At 46.9% G+C, this 24,474-nt stretch overlaps 2 protein-coding genes across 8 annotated transcripts; both read right to left on the reverse strand.

Moving 5' to 3' along the window:
- Positions 1-324: 324 nt before the first annotated feature.
- LOC125146899 (RNA-binding protein 4) lies at positions 325-8,031 on the reverse strand. 4 transcript variants are annotated; one of them, XM_047823818.1, is made up of 5 exons: positions 7,899-8,031; positions 6,497-6,919; positions 3,216-3,294; positions 2,601-2,885; positions 325-762 (listed from the first exon to the last, which is right to left on the reverse strand). In XM_047823818.1, the coding sequence occupies exons 2-4, from the start codon at positions 6,906-6,908 to the stop codon at positions 2,609-2,611; spliced, it is 768 nt and encodes a 255-aa protein (XP_047679774.1). In that variant the 5' UTR covers positions 6,909-6,919; positions 7,899-8,031; the 3' UTR covers positions 325-762; positions 2,601-2,608. The 4 variants fall into 4 exon arrangements, with proteins under 4 accessions (XP_047679774.1, XP_047679772.1, XP_047679773.1 ...); XM_047823816.1 differs by having other exon boundaries at positions 2,601-3,294; XM_047823817.1 differs by having other exon boundaries at positions 325-1,088; positions 2,601-3,294.
- Positions 7,956-24,166, reverse strand: RBM14 (RNA binding motif protein 14). 4 transcript variants are annotated; one of them, XM_047823812.1, is made up of 3 exons: positions 23,616-24,163; positions 16,628-18,092; positions 14,974-15,852 (listed from the first exon to the last, which is right to left on the reverse strand). In XM_047823812.1, exons 1-3 carry the CDS (start codon positions 23,950-23,952, stop codon positions 15,645-15,647), a joined length of 2,010 nt encoding a protein of 669 aa, XP_047679768.1. In that variant the 5' UTR covers positions 23,953-24,163; the 3' UTR covers positions 14,974-15,644. The 4 variants fall into 4 exon arrangements, with proteins under 4 accessions (XP_047679771.1, XP_047679768.1, XP_047679769.1 ...); XM_047823813.1 differs by lacking the exon at positions 23,616-24,163 and adding an exon at positions 23,113-23,508; XM_047823814.1 differs by having other exon boundaries at positions 15,697-15,852; positions 17,982-18,092; positions 23,616-24,166.
- Between the last annotated feature and the right edge of the window lie 308 nt (positions 24,167-24,474).

Raw genomic sequence — 24,474 nt, forward strand, 5'->3', positions numbered from 1 at the left:
GACTAAGTGGTTGAAATGGTATTAAGAGGTGGGTGAGGATTTATTTCTCAAGCAAGGAAAGACTGACATCTTGAAACCAGGACCAAGTGGTTGGTTTCATTACAAAGGTGGACTAGTGGAAGGAAGTCTTTACTGGAATAAAGCTACCTGCCTGGGTTCTTCCTTTGGCACCTTTAAGACCTATCTACAATAAAAAAAAGTAACTGCAGTGATGTTCACCCAGGGCTGAAATGTCAAACTTTATACCCACCCCTTCTCTTCCAGGGACAAATAAAGAACCCAGACACAAGCCCAAGCAAGAACGCTCTCAAAGCACACATGCCCTAAGTTGAAAAACCATTTATTTCACTGGAAAAAAAAAGTGATCCAACTCTATGTGTCTACCCGCCACAAGCCTTTGGGCCAAAAAGACTCAGGAGCAGTGACACTCTCACCAAGGTCATTCCCAAGTCCAACACCCACCGGAAGCAGGAGGCAGGGAGACAGCACACCCCCCACCACAGTTTCTGCACGCAATGAGGCCTGCTGGGAGAACAGAACATAAATGGGAAACTACAGAAGTATTGAAGAACAGGAAGAACAGGAAAATGGGCAGGAAAGAGGAAAGGAAGAGGTGGTCTGAATTTAGCAAGGTAAATTAAGGTCCACGGTTCCTGAGGGACTGAACGTACAGAGCCGAGAACGTCCCGGAGATGGGGTACCACGAAGGGTGTATTCTCATGCACAACCGCAGCTCGGAATTTCAGCCCACACACATCCCACCTGCAAGAGAGCACAATACAGGGGCTTTACAGCAAAGCTCAAAAGGGCTTCCTACTTATAACTTCAAAGAACATCTTTACAAACTCTTGAACTTGACACTCCTTTTAAGTTTACTTGTACCCATCCCCAGTATCACAATAATCTCTAAAAGTAAATGAGCTTAAAGGCCAGAGAGAAACTGGGAAGGTCAAGCAATCCCAGACTGAGGTCCTTCTCTAAATTAAACAGCAAATATTCTTTGATGAGTGTAGGCAAAGATAATTCATTTCTCTTGATGTTAACATCAGCATTCCTCAGAAAAGGCAATTCCATGTCCCAAATTGTCACTGGAGGGCAGGAAAAAAAAAAAAAAAGGTTCCAATTAGCTCTCTGGGGTAAAAGTCAAAAGTATGTTTGAATCTGGGTTTAGTACCAAGGTCCAAGTTAAAAATCATTCAAGGTCTAGTCAAAGTAGCATCAACTGAACAATCTTTAAGACCTGAGGGCATCCAACTCTGCCTAGGGAAGAAACTAAAGAATGTAGTAGGGGGCATATGTAATCTACATATCAAGTCATTCACATTTCTTTTCCAGCCCTACCAGTGATTTCCTATCCAATAATCTCTGGCAAGTCACATACCTTCTGCCTTAACTAAAAGATGACAGAATATCACTCACCCTGACACTACAAAATTACAGATCAATGGTAATGTCTGGGACACGCTGAGAACTGGGGGTTCCCCCAAAACAAAGGGTATCTGAGAATCACCATTTAATACAACAGCAATCTCAAAACACCTAGAGCCCAAAGCTGGCAAGTATCACAAAGAATATACTCAAGTAGAGCCAAATGGATCATGAGGCTCAAAATGTATAGTATAGGAAAAAGCCAGAGGACTCAAGGTAGAGCTGGTTCAAGAGTATTAAATGCCCATAACTAGTGGGAAGATGAAGGGAGTAATTTGCTTAAGGCAAAGCTCCCAACCCTGGTGTTCATTCATATTTATATCACCATATACCTTGAAGAAGCAGAAAGGATGTCCACCAGAACTCTGTGGGACAGTTTAAAAAAAAAAATTGAACAGACTAAACAGGTTCTTTTATAGGACAGATTCAAAGATCGAGCAATAGGGTGGGCACTGTATTCAGGGAATAAATCTGAGCTGAGTGGAGAAGTTGGATTTGAGTCTATGCCTCAGACTCCTTATTGAAAGCTTTATAAACTAAAAGATACCTTTTCTTCTCTCTGCCCCAACTTACCATCAAAGAAGTTTTTTCTATAAAGCTCATAGGGAGTGAACTGTTCAGGAATGTCAGAAAACGCTGCTTCAAGATTAAGATGATGCCACCTGGATAGTCTTCACAGTAACAGGGACCTGAGCAGTGATGACTAGTTAACTAGTTATGGATTTTATATTACTCTAGGTCATATCAGACCTTTCACATAGCACAAAGCAGAACAGGAAACTTACAAACCTTAATAATGTCACACACCTAGGAATTCAACAAAGGCTCTGAGAAACAGCACACCTCAGTCTGAATAAATGGGTCCCAGGTTCAGTTCAATTACAGCACATAGGTGTGATCCAACATTCATCACACCATTCTTCATTTTTCCAGGCACAAATAGCATCAGATTGACTCCCAATACTAGGAGCCCTGGAAAAGTAGCCATGACGGCTAAGGATGTTTATATATTTCAAAAAGTTAAGTAATTAAGGACTTCCCCTAGTCTCTGCCATGCTAGTAGTAACCTTACCCTAACCCCGCAAAAGCAAGCAAGCAGGGCAGCCTAACTGGAGCCTGTAGGCTGCAGGAGGGATGGCAAAACCAGAACAGGGGACACCCACCGCTCTCACCTCAAGCTTTAAAAAGCTGAATACCGCGCCCGATCCGCATACTGCTCCCGCTCATACCGGGCCATGTCGTACAAGGAATTCCGCGCGGCCGCCGAAGCTTGGGACAACTCACTCTCATGCCCGTAACCGTAGCCCTCTCCAACAGTGGGGACTGGGGCTGTAGCGCGACGCAGGGGGCTCCGATCCCGCCCGTAATATGAAGTGGAAGCTGCAGTAACAGCAGCAGCGGCTGCTGCAGCAGCAGCAGCTGTAGCAGCAGCAGCTCCTGAGGTCGGCAACAGGTGTCTATCGTAGGGATCGAGAGAGGTGGAGGTGAGGTGACTGGCCATGGCTGTGTTCTGGACTTGTGGCAGCTGGGACAGGGTCTGCTCTGCGTAATTATAGGCAGAGGCAGCTGCAGCTGCCACTGCCTCATAGGACCGGGCAGCACGGCAGCGCTTGTAGTAGGCATCGAGCGCTCCGTACGCGTTGTTGTAATACAATGAATCCCCATAGCTCATGGTGTAAGGTGTACGCACTGCTCCATATTGCTCATTATATTGCTCGGTAAAGTCTGCCACTCGGCCAGAACGATCTATCGGACACTCTTTGGACCAGTGCCCCTCTTTCCCGCACCGATAGCAGCCGCTCTGGTCTCCCATCCCGGGCGCAGTCCTAAGCCGGCTGGTGGACAACTGCACGTGCATTCGTTTGCCTTGAAGAAACAGACGCAAGAAGGGTTGCTATCACTCTTAGTCATAGCCCCCGCCCCTACCCCAGACACTGGTCATAGCAATGGCTTTACTTAGACAACACTAATGCAGGATTCCTTGCCAAAAGATTTTTTTTTTAAGTTAAAAAAAAAAAAAAAAAAAAAGTCCACTACATAAATTCAATACAATGACCTGTTTAAAGACAAAGATCAGTAAGATGAAGAAATGTTTCAGCTCTAACACTAGTTTAAAGCTTGGGCCCAATAATAAGCACCTCATCCTTTGCCAAGTAACTAGACAAAAACTACCCTGAACAATAGCCCAATGACAAAAGAAACTGTATGAGTGCTCCACAAGATTCTCACATTTCCAATCTTCACCATCAAGACTGATTTCATTAAGCAGGACACCACAAAGGCCAGTTCCCCAGTTCCCCACTCCAAAAATCAAAGAGAATAAGACCTGAAAGTTACCACTGATCGAGAATATAACCCAGACCTGATCCATGACTGAATGTGATAAGCAAGTTTCAAGATTTGTGGGAAAATCACTCGTGAATTGGGGGAAAACGGACAATCATATGCATTGAAGGACTGCCTTCCCCTTTAACAGAGTCCTTTAAATTGTTGGTCCTGATATTCATTCTAACAACGATTCTTTACAATCTGACAACTTTAGGGACTTCCTGATAAGGTCTAAGGAAATAGGACAGGCAATTCACAAAATGCCTGAATTTTTAAAAAGATTATGAAAAACATGGAAGAAAAAGGGGAGGGAGATGAGAAAAATGGGGAGAATAACCAGTAGTACTAGTGGATCAAATAATTCATTAACAAGACTAAAGTACTTTTTCTCCTTAAACTAGGGATCTGAAAGATGGTAAGAACACACACTAAATACTTTTTGCTGAATATTACAATTTATATTCTAGAAATAAAAAAAATATTACTTCTGAAAACTTAACAAAAGACACTTTTCTGAAGAAACTTAAGGTTTAAATCTTTTCGCAGGAACAGCTTTGACCTAACATGATCTACCAATTTATTGGTAAGCAAAATTCCAGGAAAAACTTCCAATGCAATTGGCTAGTATACCAAAACATGCAGATGATAAAGTGAATGGTTACAAGCAGAGGAGAGTCAACAGACAGATCATCTACTCATACAACATTACAGAATCGGTAAATAGACAATTTCACATGCAAAATTAAAGCCCTGGGAAGCTAGAGAAGGAAAAGGGAGGTGGAAGGATCAAACTACCCCCAAAAAATCCTGTTGTAAACATTACATCTAAGTGTAGATAGACTGCAAGTTAGAAGCTTAGATACACAATTAAGTACTGAAATGCTTTAAAGTGCTCACTATGTCCCTCTGGTATTTGCCCTCGGGGCCACCTTGGCACCTAACAAAACCAGAGAAAACAGGTGCAACCAAGGAACTAAACAAGCACATTCATGACATTAAGGTCGTTAACTAATGCCCTGATCTAAGGATGCGTCAATTCCAAAACCAGGAAAAGAAACTAAACCTTTAAAAATATCTACAATAGAGATCTTTAAAATGGGCAAACAATAGAGAATACACCCAACACTGAGAAACTGAAAAACCATCTTAATAAATCCCATTGCTCCATATACACATAGAACTCTACTAGACAATACTAAGGAGAATAACTAATACTAAGTAATGAAAATATAAATAAGCAGAAATAGCACCACAGAGCCTACAGTTCATACTCAAGAGTTATGCATAAGGACAGGTTGTCCTGAGTCAGTACACACTGGTCTCCCGCTACACATATACCTGCTACAATCAGAAGCTACCACCCACTCTATGACTGGATTGAAGTGGAGAAGAGGGTCCAAAAATTAGGTATTATACCACAAACCCTCCACAAAAGCAGCCTTTGCTCCCAATTAAGTTGTTGGCAGCAAGTTAATTCTCAACTTACCAATTAAAAAAGAAAAACAAACTAGACCTGAGAGACTAGTGACACTTTTCTTTAATAATGCACAGCAATACCCACGACACAGTGCACTGTTAAGTTGGGAGAACGACTGGACCTCCAACTCTAAGAAAGGTCCAATCTAAGGGAAATAAACACACAAAACAGGAGCGATGACTTAACAAGAGAGTACTCAGAAAAGGAAGCAGTAACTACCTTGTTTGGGCTAAAAAGGTTGGAATACAGTTTAAAAATGTAGCAAGGAATTATAGGACTACCCCGTAATTTGGAAGTAGTTACAATCAAAGGGAAAAAGCTTTTTGCTACGGGGGACACAAGGGGATGGTGGGATGGAAGAAAAATTAGCAACTCACCATGGTTACCACACTCACCCTTCCTGATTGCCACTCTTGCCACAGGAGCTCAGAACTCAAACTAAGAAAAGATAAAACTTTCCAAATAAAGCAGCAATCCATACCATCACTCATACTGCCCTCTATGTACACTAACAATCTAGTCAAGGCTCTAAGATAACACCCATCTAAGGGCTCTACTCACCAAGGATGTTGAGTCCACCCTCAAACAGTGAAAAGACATTGCCATTACTGCCCCCAAACCCCAATATCCCCTCCTCAGCAACTCCTGAAATCAGACTTTTATTCTGGAGTGACCTCATCCTCAAAACAGAACCTCTTGGTACAAGCATAACTGAAAAGGAACAAGAGCGGTAACCCTTTAAAAACACTAGTTATCTCAACACTAGTTACTTAATAACTAACTACCTTTGCTGGGAAGTTAGGAGTTGGGATGAGGTGGGGGAGCTTACCAGGGATTCTGCTCCCCAAAAGTGTTAAGACGCTTTTGGGTTTGTCAGGTTCTTCATATGTAAAATAAGGCATAATGCTGATACTGGGCTGAGGCAATAAATTCAGAGTGAACCACTAAAATGTGCTCTACTATCAAGAAAAAGGGAAGGAAAAAAAGGTAAGTGGGAAAATCAAAGGAAAAGACTTCTGCACTAATAGACATAAAACCCTTAAGAGTTCCAAACTAAAGCCATGGGTGTTTTCCCAAAGGGACTGGTCTAAGTTAAAGCCTCGAATTCCCATGCATTCTCCATTTTAAGTATATCACCCGCAATGATTGACCATCAGCCAGCCAACAGCTCTATTTGTACCCCCAAACCCCTCCCCTTACTTATCCAACCTATTTTCTGCACACAGGCTGTGTTCAGCCCTCTTCCCAAACAGGGTGGTTCACCTTGAAACTCTGTGTTGTCAAGGCCCCTGATGGCCTCCACTGCATCCTCTGCCCGCTCCATGTGCACGAAGGCATAATCTTTCACGATGTCACATTCGATGACTGGACCATACTCCTCAAACTTGGCCCGAAGCTCTTTGTTGGTACAGGTGGGACTGATGTTGCCCACATGCAACTTGGTGGAGGTTTTGCTCTTATTCTTGCTGGCTTCCACATTGATGTTCACCCCATGCAGCTTGTAGTGGTGCAGGTTGCGTATGGCATCCTCGGCCGCCGTCTTGTCCTCTATGTGCACAAAGCCGTAGTTCTTAATGATGTCACATTCCAGCACCTTCCCATACTGCTCGAAGAGTGAGCGGATCTCCTGCTCTGTGGCCTCCCGGGGCAGGTTACCAATAAACAGCTTCACCATCTCGACACAGCCTGTGTAAGAAGAAACAAAATTTCTAACAAAAGACCTTAGGCTCACATCAGTTAAAACAAAAACAAACAAAAAACCCCCGCCACCTCCTTTCACTCTAGCAAATATTTGCAGTTCTCCTCTCTCACACTCCTACCTCCACACAACAATCAAAGGAAAAGTGGAAATAAGGAGGCCTGCCACAATACCGGGTGTAGAACCCTAGAATGATGAGAAAATGTCTGTAACAGAAAACTCCTTAGTAGACAAAGGGTTTGATAAGAGTTGGATAGCTTCTAACGAAAATGGAAATGAAAGTGAGAGCATACATGCAGCGCTGGGGATACTGGGCTTTTCTATCCACTGGGAGGTCAGAAAACGAAAGGTCTAACTGCAGGCTGCCTAGACTGACTACTGAAATTGTGAATCAGCTCTTCCTCCCGCAACGGAGTAAGTAGCCACCATTTCCGGAAAAGTGGGCCTTATAATAGCTTCATTTTAGGGTTTTCTTTGGAAGCAGTGAACGGGAGACCTGAGCCGGAGAGCAAGGCATGAGGAGACTACAGGAAGTGCAGGAGTGGGGAACGCCTCTGTCGGGGTGCTGTCCTACGAGCTCCTGCGGGATGGGGAAATGCGTGGCCAGAGAAAGGGGCTTCAGACTCATCAGTCAGACAACAATGTCTCATATCCTAAAAAATTCTCGAAACAGGTTTCGATTTTTCTAAGTCTAAAGGAGCGCGGTAATCTCTATGGAAACCTCAGAGCAGGAAACCGAGCCAAGTCGGGTAGAGGGCAATGTGGGGATAAAGGAAGGTATTCTCGGGGGAGGTCGTGGGGGAAGGGCTGCTTCAGGCTTACCGCGCAATGCCCAGCACCGAGGTCGGCTCTCAGAGACGGGTGCGGAGGCCGTGACCCCACTAGGATACCCCTGAAGCCCAAAGGAGTGAGATAAGAAATTTAAGAGAGAAAAGAGAGGCAACGAAGGGGCTCGGAGTCTCTCACCCGCACGGAAACCAGCAGGGGCTCTTCCTCGCGGCGCAGACGCTTCTGACAAAACGCTAAAATGGCGACGGCCGCAGCAGTGACTCTGGGTAGAAGGGGAGGTGAGCCTACCACCGGATTGGCTGCTCGGTAAAGTTAAAGGCAGGCGTTCCCGTGGTTCCTCTTCCTGATTGGTTACCACCAACGCCAATTACCTGAGAGGCCGGGAAGAGGTGGAAACGTCAGTAACCCCTGAGCTTTTACGCGAATGCCAATGAGCGCCTATCTCGCGAAGCCGAAGTCACTGATTGGGTAAGAGGTCGGCGTGAGGGAGGAACTACAAACGTGGGCTTCGCCCGGGTGCGACCCGCCATTAGGCGGAGCGAGCTAAGGCTCCGGTGTGGCGGTCTTTAGCTTCGTGGCGCCAATTTTGTGAAGCTTCCGAAATGTTTCGCCATCAACACGTGCACATCTTGACACTATCCCCCGCTCCATTTTGCCTTCTCCAAATTTCTCCCTCTAAACTCCCAGCCACCACCCCTTCGCAGCCAGGATGCTACGAACGATAGCTTACGCAGACCCAAATGCCAGGTAAGAAAAATAACGAAGCGTCCCCACCGGAAGAACCAACCTCCTCCTTTGCCCAAGAATCCACACCGTAGCCCTCGGAGTCCCGGAGCTCCCCCCAGATCAAAACTACTGTCATGGGTGGTGAAAGGAACTCTGGAAACGGTTAATGGGCGCGGCTTCAATTAGGTTATAACGGTCCCAAGTGAGCCCGGTTGGAGGCTGCGTTACTTGGAGGCACTGAGGAGACAAGTTCCCTCGAGGAACCAGCCTCCCGAAGTGGGTCCAAGATGAAGAAACGGTTTCTGTGTGACCACGTAGACTGAAAACACCCCCACCCCACCCTGAGAAAAAACTGGAGCAGCGAAGTTTTTTGTTTTATTTTATTGGGTGCCATGGGCCAGAGCTGTAGGTTTAAACTCCTAGAACCGACCTTAGAGGGAAGAGCCTAATCACATGAAGCTATAAACAAAATACAATCAAAACAGCATTCGCCGGAGCGTCTGGCCTCCCTCATCACATTTTTTCTCATCCTTTGGCTTCTTCACAGAATTCCATCCTCACTGAGCAAGCAATGACCCTTTGCAAGGCAGCTTTTGAGGAGGGAAGTGGGGAAGGTGCTGGATGAAAAGAACATGATAAAAGCAATGAATTCTCTATGAGGAAGGGGGTCATGAGTGGAGATGACATAACACACGACCGTCCACAGCAGCCCCAAAGGGGGAGGGAGGGCAGAAAGAGAAAGGAGTTGAAGTTATGGAAATGGGTTTAAAAACCTGACATGACTCAGGAACCAAATGCTGGAAAACCGGTCAAGAACTTACTCTAAAGTGGGAAGAGCAAAGGACCTAAAAACATCAAAATAATACATTTACAGATGTGGTCGACACTAATCTTGGTCCATTTTCATTGTGGATTCTTATATACGGAATCTGAGTAAAGGCAATATAATCAGTGACGAAGAAAATCAATTCTATGTTAGTCAGCTGCATGTGTGTGCCCTTTTGAGGGGGCCGGCATCATGTGGGGTTCACCATTCAATCTGCAGGGAAACTCATCTGGTATAGAAATCCTCTCAGGTCCTTTCAGTTTGATCTTCCAAATTCTGTGTGTCCCAACAGCCCTGGAGATAAACTTTCTTCCAAAATACCAAAGAAGATGAGATCAACTCGCTCTATAAAACTAGGAATCTCTCCAGGTCCAACGCAGAAAGGACTGGGAATATAAATCTCAGGATCACAATCCATGCCAGTTTGCAGATCACAGTACCGCCGCCCCCCCCCCCAATCTCATTACTTGATTTACCTTCTGAAAAGCCTTTAAGGTGGACTTATATTTGTTTCATTTTGCAAACTCATCCAACTGTATAAAGCACATTAAATCATCCCCCTGGAAAAATTTCACTTACCCTACCTGATCTGGTTCTTGCCAGAATCTCCTAATCTCTTTAACAACCCCCACTCGCCTCACCCCACTCCCACCCCACCCATACATACTATGCTCCACCCCACTGGCCTTTTTGTTCCAAGTTCATTCAGACTGGAATGTTCTTTCTCCAGGTGCTTCAGTGGCCACCCCATCTAGACATCCTCCTACTCCAAAAGCCTACCTTGGAACTCCATCCCATGACTTCATGTTATTTTTCCAAATACTTACCATCACTTGAAATCCTATTTGTTCATTCCATTTCTTTCTCCTACCTCCTACCTCCCATCAAATAATTTGTTCGAGGGCAGGGACCTTTTCTTCTTCCTTACTCTATCCTCAGTGTTAGAAATGCACCTGAAACATGGTAGGCACCCAATTATTTGTTGACTAAGTTAACACATGGGTGAATGCAGGAGTTAACTTCTTGGAAACCAAAAGGAGAAATGACGAGATTTTCAGTCAATATCAGCTTAAGATCATGGACACTTAGTTCTAAAAACAAGCACTTGATTCATATCACCTAGTATACTTTCCAGTCTCCCTCAAACAGAAAAAGCAGGTGCCCAAAAGCCAGGGGGTAACCTATGCTACAGCTTTTCATCACCAGGATTACCAGTTTGACAAATGCTGCAAAATGAAGCTTTAGGCAGAAGACATTTGTGGTTCGACTGTCTCCACACTGATGTTCACCATCCAACTCTATTTTACTGAGTACTAAGGTTTATAAATTAAAGACATCTGGTCCAAATCTTCTACCACCCCAAGTATGCAAAATAGGATTGAATGCAGTATTTTAAAAGCACCTTGTCCAGGGGCATCTTGGTGGCTCAGTCTAAGGTTAAGCATCTGACTCTTGGCTTTGGCTCAGATCATGATCTCATGGTTGGTGGGGTTCTTCGGATTTTCTCTCTCCCCCTCTCTGCCCCTTCCACACTCTCATTCTCTCTCAAAAATAAATATACTTAAAAAAAAATTTTTTTTTAAAGCACTTTGTCCAGGACACTGTAAATACCATCTTGCTGATTCTTAATTTGCTGATCAGGTTACCAAGCACCTCAAAGGTAAACTGACTTCTTCAAAAAGTCATCTAGGAAGCAGGTATCTGTCATAACCAAGCATAAATATACATTCTGACTGCAGATTTTGAAAAGACAAAAGTGCTTGGAGCCTGGGCTCTTGAAAAGGAAATGAGGGACAAATCCAAACTTAGGGGGGAAACACAGATATCTGTGAAAAACATTCAAATGTGAACAAACAAGCTATTACTTTCATACCTTTTGGGGTACGTGTAATTTATACATGTTAATTACTGGCTCCTGTCCAGAAATGAGTACTGGTTTAATAAAAGTTCAAATTAAAAACCAGTATTCTCCAGGAATATTCAGACTGGCCTTCCTTGACTAAGCCAGTCAAGCAAACTTCCTAAGCCTCCAATCCCACTGGCAGCTACGCTCTTAGCCTCCCCTTAATGTCTTTGCAGGTTCCCTACCCCTAACCTTTCTTTTCCATACCCAAGGAGAATATGATCCCAGGACACTGAACAGTGTTGCCTGAGACTGGACACGACAAAAACCGGTGTGATCCATGGCCTACTTCACTCCTAGGTAGCACTCATTTAAAAAATCCACTGCTTCTCTGTTGTTGTTCTTATGTACTGCACTCACACCTACATCCACAGTCCTTTGCTCAGCTGTGTGACAGCTCCACCAGGCCACCCCAATCTCCCCAGAATGTCCTAATTCGGGTCTATGAGACGGCTAGCATTTAATAAGCAGTGACAATACATGAGGCCCCACACTTGTCACATGTTCTCATTTGATCCTTCCATGGCATTATAACGATTACGAGCAAAGTCCTAGACAGACAGTTCAATTCAAAATGACTCAATTCCTTGATCTACTGCTTTCTAACCGTATGATCTTACGAAAAGTTTCTTAAGGGGCACCTGGGGGGTTCAGTGGTTGAGCGTCCAATTTCAGCTCAGGTCACTATCTCCCAGTTCATGAGTTTGAGTCCCACATTGGGCACGCTGCTGTCAGCCCGTTGGCACAGAGCCCGCTTCCCATCCTCTTTCCCCCTCTCTCTGTCCCTCCCCAACTTGTGCTCTCCCAAAAAAGAATATTTAAAGAAAAATTACTTGATCTACAGCCTTAATTTCTCCACTTAAAAAACAGGTTTAGAAATAATGGCATTTGGGTTGCAATGAAGATTAAATGAAGTTACTGTATGAAAAGCACTTTATCAGTGCTTAGCAAGTGTTCAATAAATGTTTTCATCTATAAAATCTCCATTTTATAGATGAAAAACCTAAGACAGAGTTCCTGACAGGCCCAAGATTACACAACTAAGTGACAGAAACACAATTCAGACTCAGGAAACCTGATTTTACAGCCAACCCCCCTAGTCATTCTGTGCCAAGTCAATTTTCCATTCAAACAAATCCCATCTCCAAAACATTTTAACTAGTGGAACTGCCCCTTATCTTCCACTACCCTAGCATTGCTTATTAACCGTAACTAGTTCAATGAGGTAGGTCCTGCCTCCCCACATTATAAATTCAAGGTCAGCCCAAGGGCTCAGCTACTTAATACTGTATTTCTGGCACTACAGACACAATATTTCAAATGATTTACACTATGTTTGAAGTAACTTTTAAGAACTACCCCCCGCCCCCAGAAAACTTGATTCTACCCTTTATGATCTAAAGGTAACTATAATTTAGGTGAATATAAATTTTTCACTTGCTTTACATCTTATCTTCTCTATTACCCAAACTTTGATTACATATCATACTAGTCCATAAATCTAGGAAGTTATTTTCACTATAACCCAAGTCATCCCCTATTAGGGTCAGCTTACTTGGCTTGATAGGACAAAATGACTGGAGAACCACCAGTCTATACAGACTTTGGCCAAGCTTAACTGATGGGCAGGACTAGAAAAGCAGCCTACCCAGAGGGTGACCACTGAAGGATACTTCCATTACCTCCACTAGAAGGGATGGGGTCCCAGGCCTACCCCAGACAGAATGTGAAACAAGGTCCAAACCTCAGAAGAGAATAGGCTGACAAGGCTAGAAGCCTCTATGTGGTCTCATTCCAGGAATAAATCATCTTTAACTTCTCCAATGAAGGTCAAGTTGTAGAGGTGATAGATGCAGGAGTGCAAAACCTGGGAGTCCATATTCCCCACCCTCTTATCCCAAAACACCCATTAAATGTATGTCCTCCCATTCACTCAACCCAACCATCTCCAAGTTATAGGACCCAAGAACTCAGAAATCCACAAAAAGCAAAGTATGAAGAGTGGGCTACAGGATTAACACAGGTGGCGTAATTTAAATAAAAGAGAAAGAAGGAAATTTTAAAACAATCTGCAAGAAAGAAGAGAATGACAAATGATTTAGCTTTGTAACCTCTTCTGCTTGAACAACGAAAACCTTGAGGGCTGAGGCAGCAAAGGCATCAGGACCTAAAGACGTTAGGCAGTTAAGAGTGATCATCTAGGCCACATCACTCTGAAGAACTTGGGCTGCAATAAAGAACATCAACACTGGCCCCAAGAGCACATTAAGCTGTTTTTCACAGGAACCATAGGATTGGAAGAGTGGCAGAACCCTCACACTGGAGAAAGGAAAACAGAAAGCCATATGACAAAGAAATATTACAAATGCACAGGCCACAATCACAGCCCTGTAATCAACCAACCCCTCTACTTTCCAGAGTAATAACCAGAGCTAAGTTTGTTAGCTTGGTCCTCAGATCACCCACCCTCCCTGCAGAAGTGACAAGAAACCTATCAGACTCCCCCCTCCCAGTCCTTCAAAGAAATGAAAAGGAGCAGCAAAGCACCTGGAGGTAAAGCAGTGAGCAGAAAGAGCAAGGAAAGAGCTATGGCCCCAGTACCCCACCCCCCAAGATTACCCCAGTTAGCATCCACAAGAGCTCATTCTTATAAAGATCATATGCTTTTTTGCCCACTGGGCAGAGGGAAGGGAACACTTGGGGCAAACTCCTCTGTCACAAGGCAAGTTCCCAAGGAACCAGTGAAAGGCAGAGAAGAACCCACCTGAACTCCACTTGATTGACACACACAATTCCCCAAAACCACCTTGCCCCAAAAGGCTCCCAAATCAAATCTCTAAAGCCCCCTTTCCCAAAGGAACAGCAGTAGGTTCCTACCCAACCAGTCTTCTGTTCACTCATTTATTGGTGAACCCAAGCCTCCGTTTTGTCCCTGGCTGGAACTTTTTTTTTTTTTTTTTTTTTTTTTTGCCCAGGTCCTCTCAACCCCAGTCCCAGAATAAAAGTACAGAAAGAATCTTCAATTTCTCACTCTATCCCAGCATCCCTACTTGGGTTATGCTTGTACCTCACCCCCCTTTCCAGTCTGTGAGGACACCTTCAAATATAAATCCAGGAAGAAAACATCTGGAAACCCTAACAAATGGAGACGGGGGAAGTCTCAGGGAACTGATGGCAGAAGTTGGCAGGACGCAGGAAGGACACTCCATGGTGATGTTCAACAGGCGAAATACCAGGTTTATGGCCATATCCCCCATACCTGCTTCCAATCGTCCCTGCTCCTCCTCTCGCCAACCACAGGGAAGAACCAGACAGACACCACCCTTACCCCACTACTGGCTCCTTTCCGGGTCCCAGCTCCAGCACTCACTCAAGCCCACTACCTGAAGGATCCACTAGCCTTATAAGCACCAAAGCAGTCCATTTCCCCACTTCTCACTTGAGAAGCCATACCCCAGAACCATCCTGCTTGGAGCACAGGTTGTTTCCGAATTGGAGATAAATCAGGGGGAAATGGGCAAATAAACTTACTGCACTTGGTGTGATTAATTCAATTTAAGGGCTGAGGAAGTCCGAGCAACTTGGTCTGGACTCTCCAGTCCTAAAGATGGCAGACTAACGGGACGACGATGACCTAAATCCCTCTGGGCAGCAGGGAAATCACTAGTTCCCACATTCAAACCCCTTTCCTCATCTGCCCTGGATTCTCCAGCTGCCTTTCCTTTAGCTGTCATGTCTTCCTGGATGTCAAACTGGCTTCTCTGAAACTGAGTGCAATCAAGACAATGACAACCAGGTTTCCAAACTGCAAATTGCCCCAAGTTTTATTTGTAGTCCATACAAAAGGGAAAAAAAATTAAGGTTTTCTAACACCACCTACTTGGGGAGATGGGGATGTGGGACTGTGCCACTCAGCATCAGCTAGAACATCAGGGGGTCAGTAGGGATTTGGACATATACCGACCGTCCCGACAGGAACTCAGTCTCAACACAGTCTATAGTGGGACAAAGTCAGGGCCCCCTGGACTGCTGGCACACTGGCGCACAGGAAATGGTTAAGCTAACCTTTTCCTGGCCTCCCTCACATCTAAAAAGAAAAAGGCGCCGCCGACCTCAGTTGCAGGTTGCTTCCCCATCCAGACGACCTTAAATATCGCGCACAAAAATAAAAGGGAGCCAGGAAAAAATAAAAACATAAAAGAAATTCCCATCCTGGGGAGATGGGAGGCAGGGGAGAGGGGAAACCGCAGATCTAGAGCCAGTAGCAAGATTTGCTGCTGAGGCGAAGGAACAAAGTAGGTTACTGCCGAACACTCAAAAGGATCATCTCCTGGGGAAGGCCCACAGGGTAGAGGGGATGAAAAACCGCAAACGGGAGAGGTATGGGCCAGTGGTTATAACCTGGGCCTGCACCCTACCCGACCTCTCCTCTCCTTCCCTCCCTGTGGTGCCCCATGCCAGGATGGCCCTACATGCGGCGCTGGTAGCCAGAGTGCATCTGAGCTGCCCGCAGGTAATCATTATAGGAGCCCGAATAGCGTGCGTAATCGGAATGGGCATCGGGCAGGCGACGGTAATCCAGCGAGGACTTTGTCGGCGAGCGGCGGAACGAAAGCTGCGACTCTGATAAACGGCGGTAATCAGAGAGCTCGGCTAAACGCCGGTCGGAACCATACCTAGTCGAGAGAAGAAGACAGTTGGTGAATGAGACAATTGAGGGGAGGGCTCCAGGTGGGCATGGGGGAGATGCCAATGGGGATAGGGAGGGTGTGATCAGATTGGTCTCCAACAAACAAGATTTTGTCCGAAGGCTCATCACCCTATCCAGGGCAAGAAATCAAGCCTGGTTCAACCAGTGGGAAACCAAGCCCACCACTGAAGCCCTCCCTTCTCAACTGGCCAAGGTAGATTTTGGTCTACATTCCCAAACCACAAACAAATTATCCCCACCCTGGGCCCTACACAGAAAGACCTTGGTTGTTTATCAACAGAACGGCGGACGAAAGCAAGGTCCCCAACTTCCCAAAGAGTGGACGCACCTCATACACCTTGCCTTCAGCCAGTGAGTGCCAAAGGGACTATTTCAAACCCACCCTACCAAAGCCAGGACAACCACATAACAGGCTTAAGGATCCTTGAGACGGTGGGAAAGGCTATGGGCCACAATCTTGCAGGCAGTAGCTCCAATGGCACTTGGGGTAGCCTAGAGAGGTGACACTTTTCCCAGCCTGACTAGCTGGTACCACCCCAGGCTGAGCACTAATGCTCCACCTGAACCCTGGTGATCAAAAAAGTTTACAGACATCACCCCCCTCGGCCTTTGGACATCCCATGGGAGTAGATGAGAGAAGACCAAAGGAGGGGCCAATGGCTCCAGTTTCCCTCCCATGCCAACCTCAGCCCCTTGCCCTAAGCCCCAGCTGGGGGCAGAGGCGGGGGGGCATACAGTACCTTTTCGACATGGCGACAGCCTTTTTGTAGGGATCGTCGTAGCTGGCCCGGGGTGGGGAGAGACGGGTACGCTCATAGGGCGGCGGGGTGCTGTTGGCGTTGGCAACGGCCCCCTGGGACATGGACAGGTAGGCTGCAGACGGCTGACCTGCCCCATCGTAGGCATTGCCCGGCTGGCCACGGTAGGAGGCAGCAGCCTGGGGATGCTGCTGGGCAGCATAGGAAGCAGCCAATGAGGCTGACGACTGAGCGCGGTACGGAGCTGCCAGGGTGGCAGAAGGCTGGGCCCCATAGGCAGCTGCAGCACCATAGGAGCCAGTGGCCGCAGCAGCTGACTGAGCCCCATAGGAGCCTGACAGGCCCATTGATGCTTGAGCCCCATAACTATTCAGCTGGGTCTGAACAACCGGCTGGGCCCCATAGGAGCCAGCCATTGGGGTAGTGGCTTGTGCAGCATAGGCAGCTGGTTGGCTGGCATAGGCAGCAGCTGTAGCTGGCTGTGCCACATAGGCAGCCGGCTGGGAAGAGTAGGAAGCAGCCTGCTGTGCAGCATACGGGGCAGACTGGGCATTGTAAGAGGCCGAGGGCTGGGCATTGTAAGAAGCTGCCTGGGCCCCATAAGCAAGTGAGGAGGCTGCAGACTGGGCTCCATAGGAGGCTGCCTGGGCCCCATAGGAGCCTAGGGAGGAAGCTGCTCCCTGGGTGTTGTAAGAGGAGGCAGCCGCACGAACCCCATAGGAGGAGGCAGCCTGCGCGCCATAAGAGGATGGCTGGTTACCATAGGAGGCAAGGGAGGAACCCTGAGCCCCATAGGAGTTGAGCGAGGAAGCCGCAGCTGGCTGACCCCCATAGGAGGAGAGGGCTGAGGCCGAGGGCTGAGCTCCACCATATGGGCCAAGCGAGGAAGCTGCAGCAGACTGGGAGCTAGGACTAGCCAGCTGGCCCCTGTATGGGGCCCCAAGGGAGACAGAGGGCTGAGCGCGGTAAGAGGCTGCCTGGGCTGTCATGGGCTGAGTCCGATAGCCGACACCCAAAGAGGCAGATGGCTGGGCCCTGTAGGCAGCTCCCAACGACACTGAGGGCTGGGCCCGGTAGGTGGCTGGCTGGGCCGTCAGAGGAGCCACATAGGAGGCTCGGGGAGGTGAACGGCGCAGGGGGCTGCGGTCGCGACCAAAGAAGGGTGGTGTGGGCTGACGGGCTTGCCCATCAAAGCCACCAGTGCTGTTGCCAAAAGCCTGCTGGTAGTCGAAGGTGGCAGAGAAGCCACCAGTTCCAGGGAATGCCGTATCCCCAGCCCCTGGTTTCTTGGTCTTGTCCCCAGACTGGATAGCCAGGCCGGGCCCCTTCTTCTGACCCTTGGTTGAGAGTTCCACGTTGATGCGCTTGCCCTTCACTTCTTTGCCGTTGAGCTGCGCGATGGCGGCTTTGGCATCTGCTTCCTTCTCCATGTGAACAAACGCGTAGTCTGATAAAGCAGCAGACAGAGGGTTAGCGATTAGGGGGGCAGGGCATGCTACCTGATGGGTCCCAAACTGGACACACAACAGCACCCAGCTGTTGCCAGCTACCTCCAGGCCTCCAAACCCTCCTCTCCAGGAGTAGGTCATAAAACATGGTTCCCACATAACAAAGCTTCTGTCTCAAGTGGTCACCTTTCCCTACGTGTTCTCCCTATTCTCCCCTTTCCCCCGCCACATCACTCAACTCAACTCTCTGGTGAGAGAAGAGCAAAGATGAACAGCAACACAGGATAAAAATCTTCACAGCTCTCATGAGTGTAAATAAACCACCAGACAAAACACAGAAAGGGTTCCTGGATCACTCAATTATTTAGCATTCTCTAACCCAAGGTCACCAAACACTATTGCTCACCTTTGAAGCTTAACTCTGAAATACTGGAAATGACCACTTATGTCTTGCCATGACCCGTATCTCAGCCCAGGGTCCAACTAAATCAAGAAAATTAGAGTGCAGTGCACCGTTCATTAACGTTCTCCAATGTGATCTCTCCTTTTTTTTTTTTTTTCCAGAGTACTTCTGTTCTCAAAGTACTTCCATGCATAGGCCTTCATTTGGGCCTCACAACAATCCTGTGAGGTACGCAGAGCAAAGCATCATTATCTCCATCTTACAGGTGGACAAATGTGCTCAGAGAATTTGTACGGCTTGCTCTAAATCAAAATGTCTTGAAGCCAGGAACAGAATCCCAGCTCTTCCTTGCCCTTTCACTACACCAGTCTATCCCTGAGAAGTCAATATATAAAGCAAGACCATATTAACACAACAAGAAATTCAAACTTACAAGAGGAGAAGCTGGAACTCATGTAAGCCAATGAGGCGTGGGAATGGAAACCGAGCCTCTTGGCTGAGATCAGGCCCAAGCCTCTATCCCCCAGGCTACATTATATCCTCTACTGGTTCCTCTTCAAAGTACAGACGTATACCTTACCCCCTTGGGCTCCTGTTCACAGAACAGACAGTTTACAGGAAAGATCTTGTTTCTTAAGCTTCAAGGTGAGAAATTGCAGTAAGTGCAGCTTGCAGGCTCTGCTAAATAGGTTACCCCTGAAGTCCTCATTCAGGATTTGAATGAACTGTGGTGGGATATAAGCTTAAGATAGGATGTTGATCTCAAAGTCCTACTCATCTACCACACAGGAGAAAATTTTAGAAAGGGGAGTGGGAAGAAATTCTTATTCATGTCCAAAATCACATATCACAATGGTACAAGCAAGATCTGAAAAACAATGACAAGACCATGCTCATGGCAAATAAGGCCATGCACTTAAACCCATCTGGATCCATGGCTACTTAAGTACCGAGTACCAAGATACCATCTCACATCAATTTAGGAAATGAAAAACTACCTAGATGAAATCACCAGGTTCCATTCCTGCAGATAACAAATCCTTTTAAACGACCTCTAAACAAGCATCCTAATTTCTAGATTCATACTGGGATGCCCTCTCTGGCTGCTCCCAGAAAGCAAGTCATTTTTCTTCTTGTGAGGCAATGCCACCAACCTGCTTCTCATAGAAATGAAAAAATAATCAACAAGGCATAAATCAGAAGTATGGTATGCAAAAGGAATCCTTGGTTAGGCACTTAAAAGCCTCAATTATAGATCCAGATATCGCTGAGTTAGCAAATCTGTCCTACCCACCTCCAAGTTAGGAGATTCAAATAAGAAGATAAAAGCACCTTGTAAAATATAAATAGCTATATGATAACAAAGAATTATGACGATTATTCAGGCCTAGGAATAACCATAGGCCTCACTCCCTACAGAATATTATCTTTTATCTCTAATAATAAAAAACAAAAGCTACCATACCATTTATACATGCAAACTTGGAACCTGCCAGAGAGGATTAAAAAAACAAAATCAACTATCACAACTCTCAGTCCTCACACCCCCATGGTTAGAACCTGATTCCTTACCTGCCAATTAAGGCAAAAGTGTTCCTTTCAGCCTAGCCACAGAGTACTAGAACTGTCTTATGATCTCTCATCTCCACTTTGGGTAGAGGGAGTTAAAAATAGATACTGGTGGTCAGTGATGTCTTTAAAAGCAGAGACTGAGCTGACCCTCCAGAGAATGCAGGACAAACAAAAAGTGGGAGCTTGTAGGCAGATTAAGGGAAATGGAAAAAAAACCTCCAGGCAGTGTGAGAGACTATTAATGAATGATATTATAGTCCTGGCTAAACTATCTACAAATTCCTGAGACCGGAACAAACTAGGGGAAGAAAAACACCCAACAAAAACAACAACAACTTCAAAGGGTTTACAAGAGCAACAGGACATCCCACTGTCTACTCCCTACCTTAGCCAGGTTTTATTAAGAAACCAACCAAGTTGAAATTTGAAAACTGAGATTTCACATTTACAATTTCAATTTACCACCCAGAGGAGTTCTAGAAACTGATTTTTTTAAAAGCCCTCAAATACAATTATAACCAATTTACATCAAAATGTTCCTAATCCTGACATTAAAGAGAAGTGTGACTTAGTGATCCAGCTGACTCAATTGTATCAGGGTTAACCCTGTTACAGCCAGAAGCCAAAATCAACACCTAACCCTATCAAAGATGCTCAGGAATCCAATTACTCCTAGGACGATGAAAAACCAGAAACCTAGAGAACTCTGCCTGGAAAGCTAGTTTAAGAAACAGTAACCTGTGAGGGAAATCCACTGCATTTAAAGGCACTAGAGCAAGCAATATTTTACAGAGATCGCCTATTGGTCTGGTGGCATCACAATTCCTCTAGAACCAAAGTTAAGAGAATCCAGAGTGGCGCCTCAGTGTCTCAGTCAATTAAGCATCCATCTCTTGATTTGGGCAGAAAAAGGAGTTTTCCTATCCTGAGAAGAATTAAAAACCTCTAACTTTACCCTACAGATTTGTGTATAGGAGGAAAAAATGGCCACCCACCAAGAAAAAAAAAAAAAAAAAAGAGGAAACAGTTTCCTCTTCTGCCTTTCACACCTCCCCTGAAGCCTAAATGGTTCCTAAAGCTGTCAGCAACTCTCATACTTCATCTTTGAACACCCAATAGCCGTGGAGAGTGGTTACAATCCACTGTTGCCACGGAGATTTTTGCTTCATAAATCAAATCACACAGAAGCTTCAGGGGTAACCAAGCAACTATGTTTTTCCCCTATGAAATGAAATAGAACTGGTTGTCTTATGCAACCTTTAGCTTCTGTGCTTTTCAAAGACCTGACAGCCAACACCAGAGGACTCGATCATCGAATGCCCATTCCCAACCCAAGAAATGCGTTTTTATAGAGCCAGAGCCAGTCGCTTCTGCTACATTCCCAACTTAAAAGCCACACTTTCTTTCACCCCAGAGAAATAAATAGAAAAGCATCAGTGGAGGACAAGACAGTCAAATCTTTCCCAAAGTCTCTCACATCAAAGTATAGCAGAAGCTCTGTTACTTACCAGGATAACCACAAATAACAACTAACCACTACTGAGGAAGTTTAACACATTTCTGGGTGTTTACAAAAGAACAAAATAGACAAAACTTTCACTCTCGGAGTCAGCCAAGAATTCTACAAACCACATGCAGTTATACACTTCACCCTCCCCGCCACTGTCACTTGGTATCAGTCCAGAGCGAATCCAGGCAAATTTTTAGTTTCCTCTACCATCTGAAAGCAAGTTTCTTGACCAATGAGTTCCATGGAGACTGTCCCCCTCAGATGTTAGGTTCTAGACTCCCAATCTAGTAGCCATCTTGCCTAAGAACCGCAAAAGAAATGTGGTAGGTCAATTAAACACAGAACTGTCATCAGGAGTCATCTACCCCCACTGGTTTCCTGGCCAGATGCCCAATCTGGAGTCCTTCCTACTCTTTAAACAAAGCAAAAATCAATGCACCATACAGCCTGCCTTAAGAGCACCCAGCAGGAAAGCCCGATTCCGGAGAGTCGTGGACTGGCATAACCTGAGTTGAGGAAAATAGAATGCAATATTAATGCAGAACAAGAACTGCTCTTAGTAGTGGAGACTACAACCCTTTACGCTTCCCCAGCTGCAGAAAGGACAAGGAATGGCCCCCAAAATATGCCTTATTAGGACAGCAAATGAAGTGTCTTGGTGGAAAAAGGCACCTGCACCCATTTAGTTCCTATCCCCAAAACTTTTCAGAGTATGGGTAGGTATGAATTCAACACCAGGAGTAGGGCATCAGATACTCCCCCAGGTTGCATCCTTGAAGATGGCAGGGCAAAGTTAATTCTGATCTGTTCACAAGAGGAACAGAGACTGGCCACATACACAAGGACGATCCCACCAAACCTTGCCAACATAAAAGAAAAAGAACTTACAGGATAGGAACCTAGACTACAAAAAAAGTCAACTGGGTCCCAAAAAGGAAGCCAGACCTAGATTACAGTGATACATTTTCCTCAAAGAAAAGGCAAACTGGGGATCTGCCCTAAAAATTAAGACTACTCCAGCAAAGCCGATGAACAAGTAAATTTGTTTAGCCAATGTTTAACGAAGACCTCTCACACACCCCTCTCCAAGTCCCCCTCAGCCACAGAGTATATGCCCCCTTGCAAAATCACCAAGTTATAAAAGAACACTGCCCTGAGGGCATGGGCTTGCAAGTAAAGGCTAAAGAGAAGAGGCCTTCATAAAACAAGCCTCCTTCCCCATTCAAAAGGTCGGGGTTTTCAGTTTATATATATCTGTATCTATAGTGGGATATAAATATATAGATATAGATATATAGATATAGATATATACATATAAAATCGATCCCAAGGAAAAAAAAAAAAAAACAAACCCAAGTTTGAGGGACTTGGAATACAGCGTTGCCACGCCTAACCCACCTAACAATGTTGAAAGGCCAAAGTGGTTCGGAAGGGGTCCCTCCTGTACCCACGAGTAACTATATACCCATGAGTAGACCCATGCCACACAATGCTAAAAAATCCCAGCCCGAGAAACGTCCAAGGGCCCCGTTACCTTCCGCTCGGGAGCATTCATCGGCAGGGAACACGAGGGTGGCCTTGGGGCGTCAGCCCCCACCTTTTCCCTCTTCCCTTGCTCTGACCGACGTCTGGAGAGGAAGTGGGGAAGTGGCGAAATCTTCCCCGCTCCATGATCCGGCTTGTGCCCGTCACTTCCCAATTTCCGCTCGGTGCCAGGCCCAGGAGACCAGTAGAAGGCGCGCCCCCGGTATACTCGCAAGTCTCTCAGGCGCGTCCCCGGCCCCGTAGCTCGGCTCACAGTGGCCGCCGAACCCACCCAGAGCCACTTCCTCCTATCTGGAGAATGGTGCCTGGACCGCAGGGAAGGAGGGTGGCTCTACCCATCGCGCCCCCAACACCTCCGGCCTCGCTCCCGCGACTTCCCCACCCTCCCCAACCGCGCGGTGACCGACCCCCGGGAAAGGGGCGTGGCTAACAAGCAGAGTGCCCAGAGCGCGCCCGCGCCCGCGCCCCCGCCCCCGCGCGCCTCCGCGTTACCTTTCACCACGTCACACTCGATGACGCGTCCGCGGCGCTCGAAGAGGCTGCGCAATTCCTGGCTCGTGCACGCAGCCGACACATTGCCCACGAAAATCTTCCAAGTGTTAAGAGGCCGTGGGCGCGACATCTCCACCACGAGCGCGCGCCCAGGCCGCAGCTCGTGGCCGTGCAGGGCCTCGATGGCGCGCAGCGCGCCTGCATTCTCGCGCATGTGCACGAAGGCGAACTGTTTCATGACGGCGCAGCTCATGACCGTGCCGTAGGGCGCGAAGAGGGCTGCTAGCTCCTCTGGCGTTGTATCTGCCCCATCGACGTTTCCCACGAATATCTTCATTTTGCCGCCGCAGCCGCCTTCCCGGGGAGCCGGGACCTCTCCTCCAGCGACAGGCAAGACGTCCGACCGGCCGGCAGTCCTCCCCAGGAATGGCTGGCGACCGAGAACCCCGCCGCGCAGGCGCTCTGACCAAGCCAATCGGGGCCCGCATCCCGCGCGACCCACAGCCAATCAGAGAAGCTGAAAGAAGATGCGCTCAGGCGCAGCCAATCCCAGAGGGTCTGGAGCCCGCTTGTTAGCCGAGGGGGCGGGAAAGGGACGGCGGCGCGCGACCAACCGCCACTGCCGGGGGGAGGGGGAAAAGAAGGGTTGGAGAAGGGGGAACGCGCGCGGGGAACGTCGGCGGCCTAGAGGCCTACTCGGTGAGACGGCCTCTGGCCCGGGTGGGGCAGGGATCGGCGGACCCAAGGAAAAACTTTGTTCAGCCGGAAGTCAGAGCTCCTCCCATTCTGACTGCCTAGGCCAAACCCGCGCCTGGAGGTGGCAACGAGCTTGTCCACGAGAGGGTCGGGCCTGGCGGAA

This window comes from Prionailurus viverrinus, chromosome D1 (assembly GCF_022837055.1).
Source record: "Prionailurus viverrinus isolate Anna chromosome D1, UM_Priviv_1.0, whole genome shotgun sequence".
Lineage (NCBI taxonomy): Eukaryota > Metazoa > Chordata > Mammalia > Carnivora > Felidae > Prionailurus > Prionailurus viverrinus.

Bases quoted from the DNA above. Each gene is read 5' to 3' on its own strand.
- LOC125146899 (XM_047823816.1), bottom strand. From the start codon at position 6,908: ATGGTGAAGCTGTTTATTGGTAACCTGCCCCGGGAGGCCACAGAGCAG. The intron at 3,295-6,496 runs GTGAACCACCCT...TGTTTCTTCAAG, and splicing joins TGACAACACAGAGTTTCAAG to GCAAACGAATGCACGTGCAG.
- RBM14 (XM_047823812.1), bottom strand. From the start codon at position 23,952: ATGAAGATATTCGTGGGAAACGTCGATGGGGCAGATACAACGCCAGAG. The intron at 18,093-23,615 runs GTAACGCGGAGG...CTGCTTTATCAG, and splicing joins CGAGTGTGACGTGGTGAAAG to ACTACGCGTTTGTTCACATG. The intron at 15,853-16,627 runs GTACTGTATGCC...TCTCTCGACTAG, and splicing joins GCTGTCGCCATGTCGAAAAG to GTATGGTTCCGACCGGCGTT.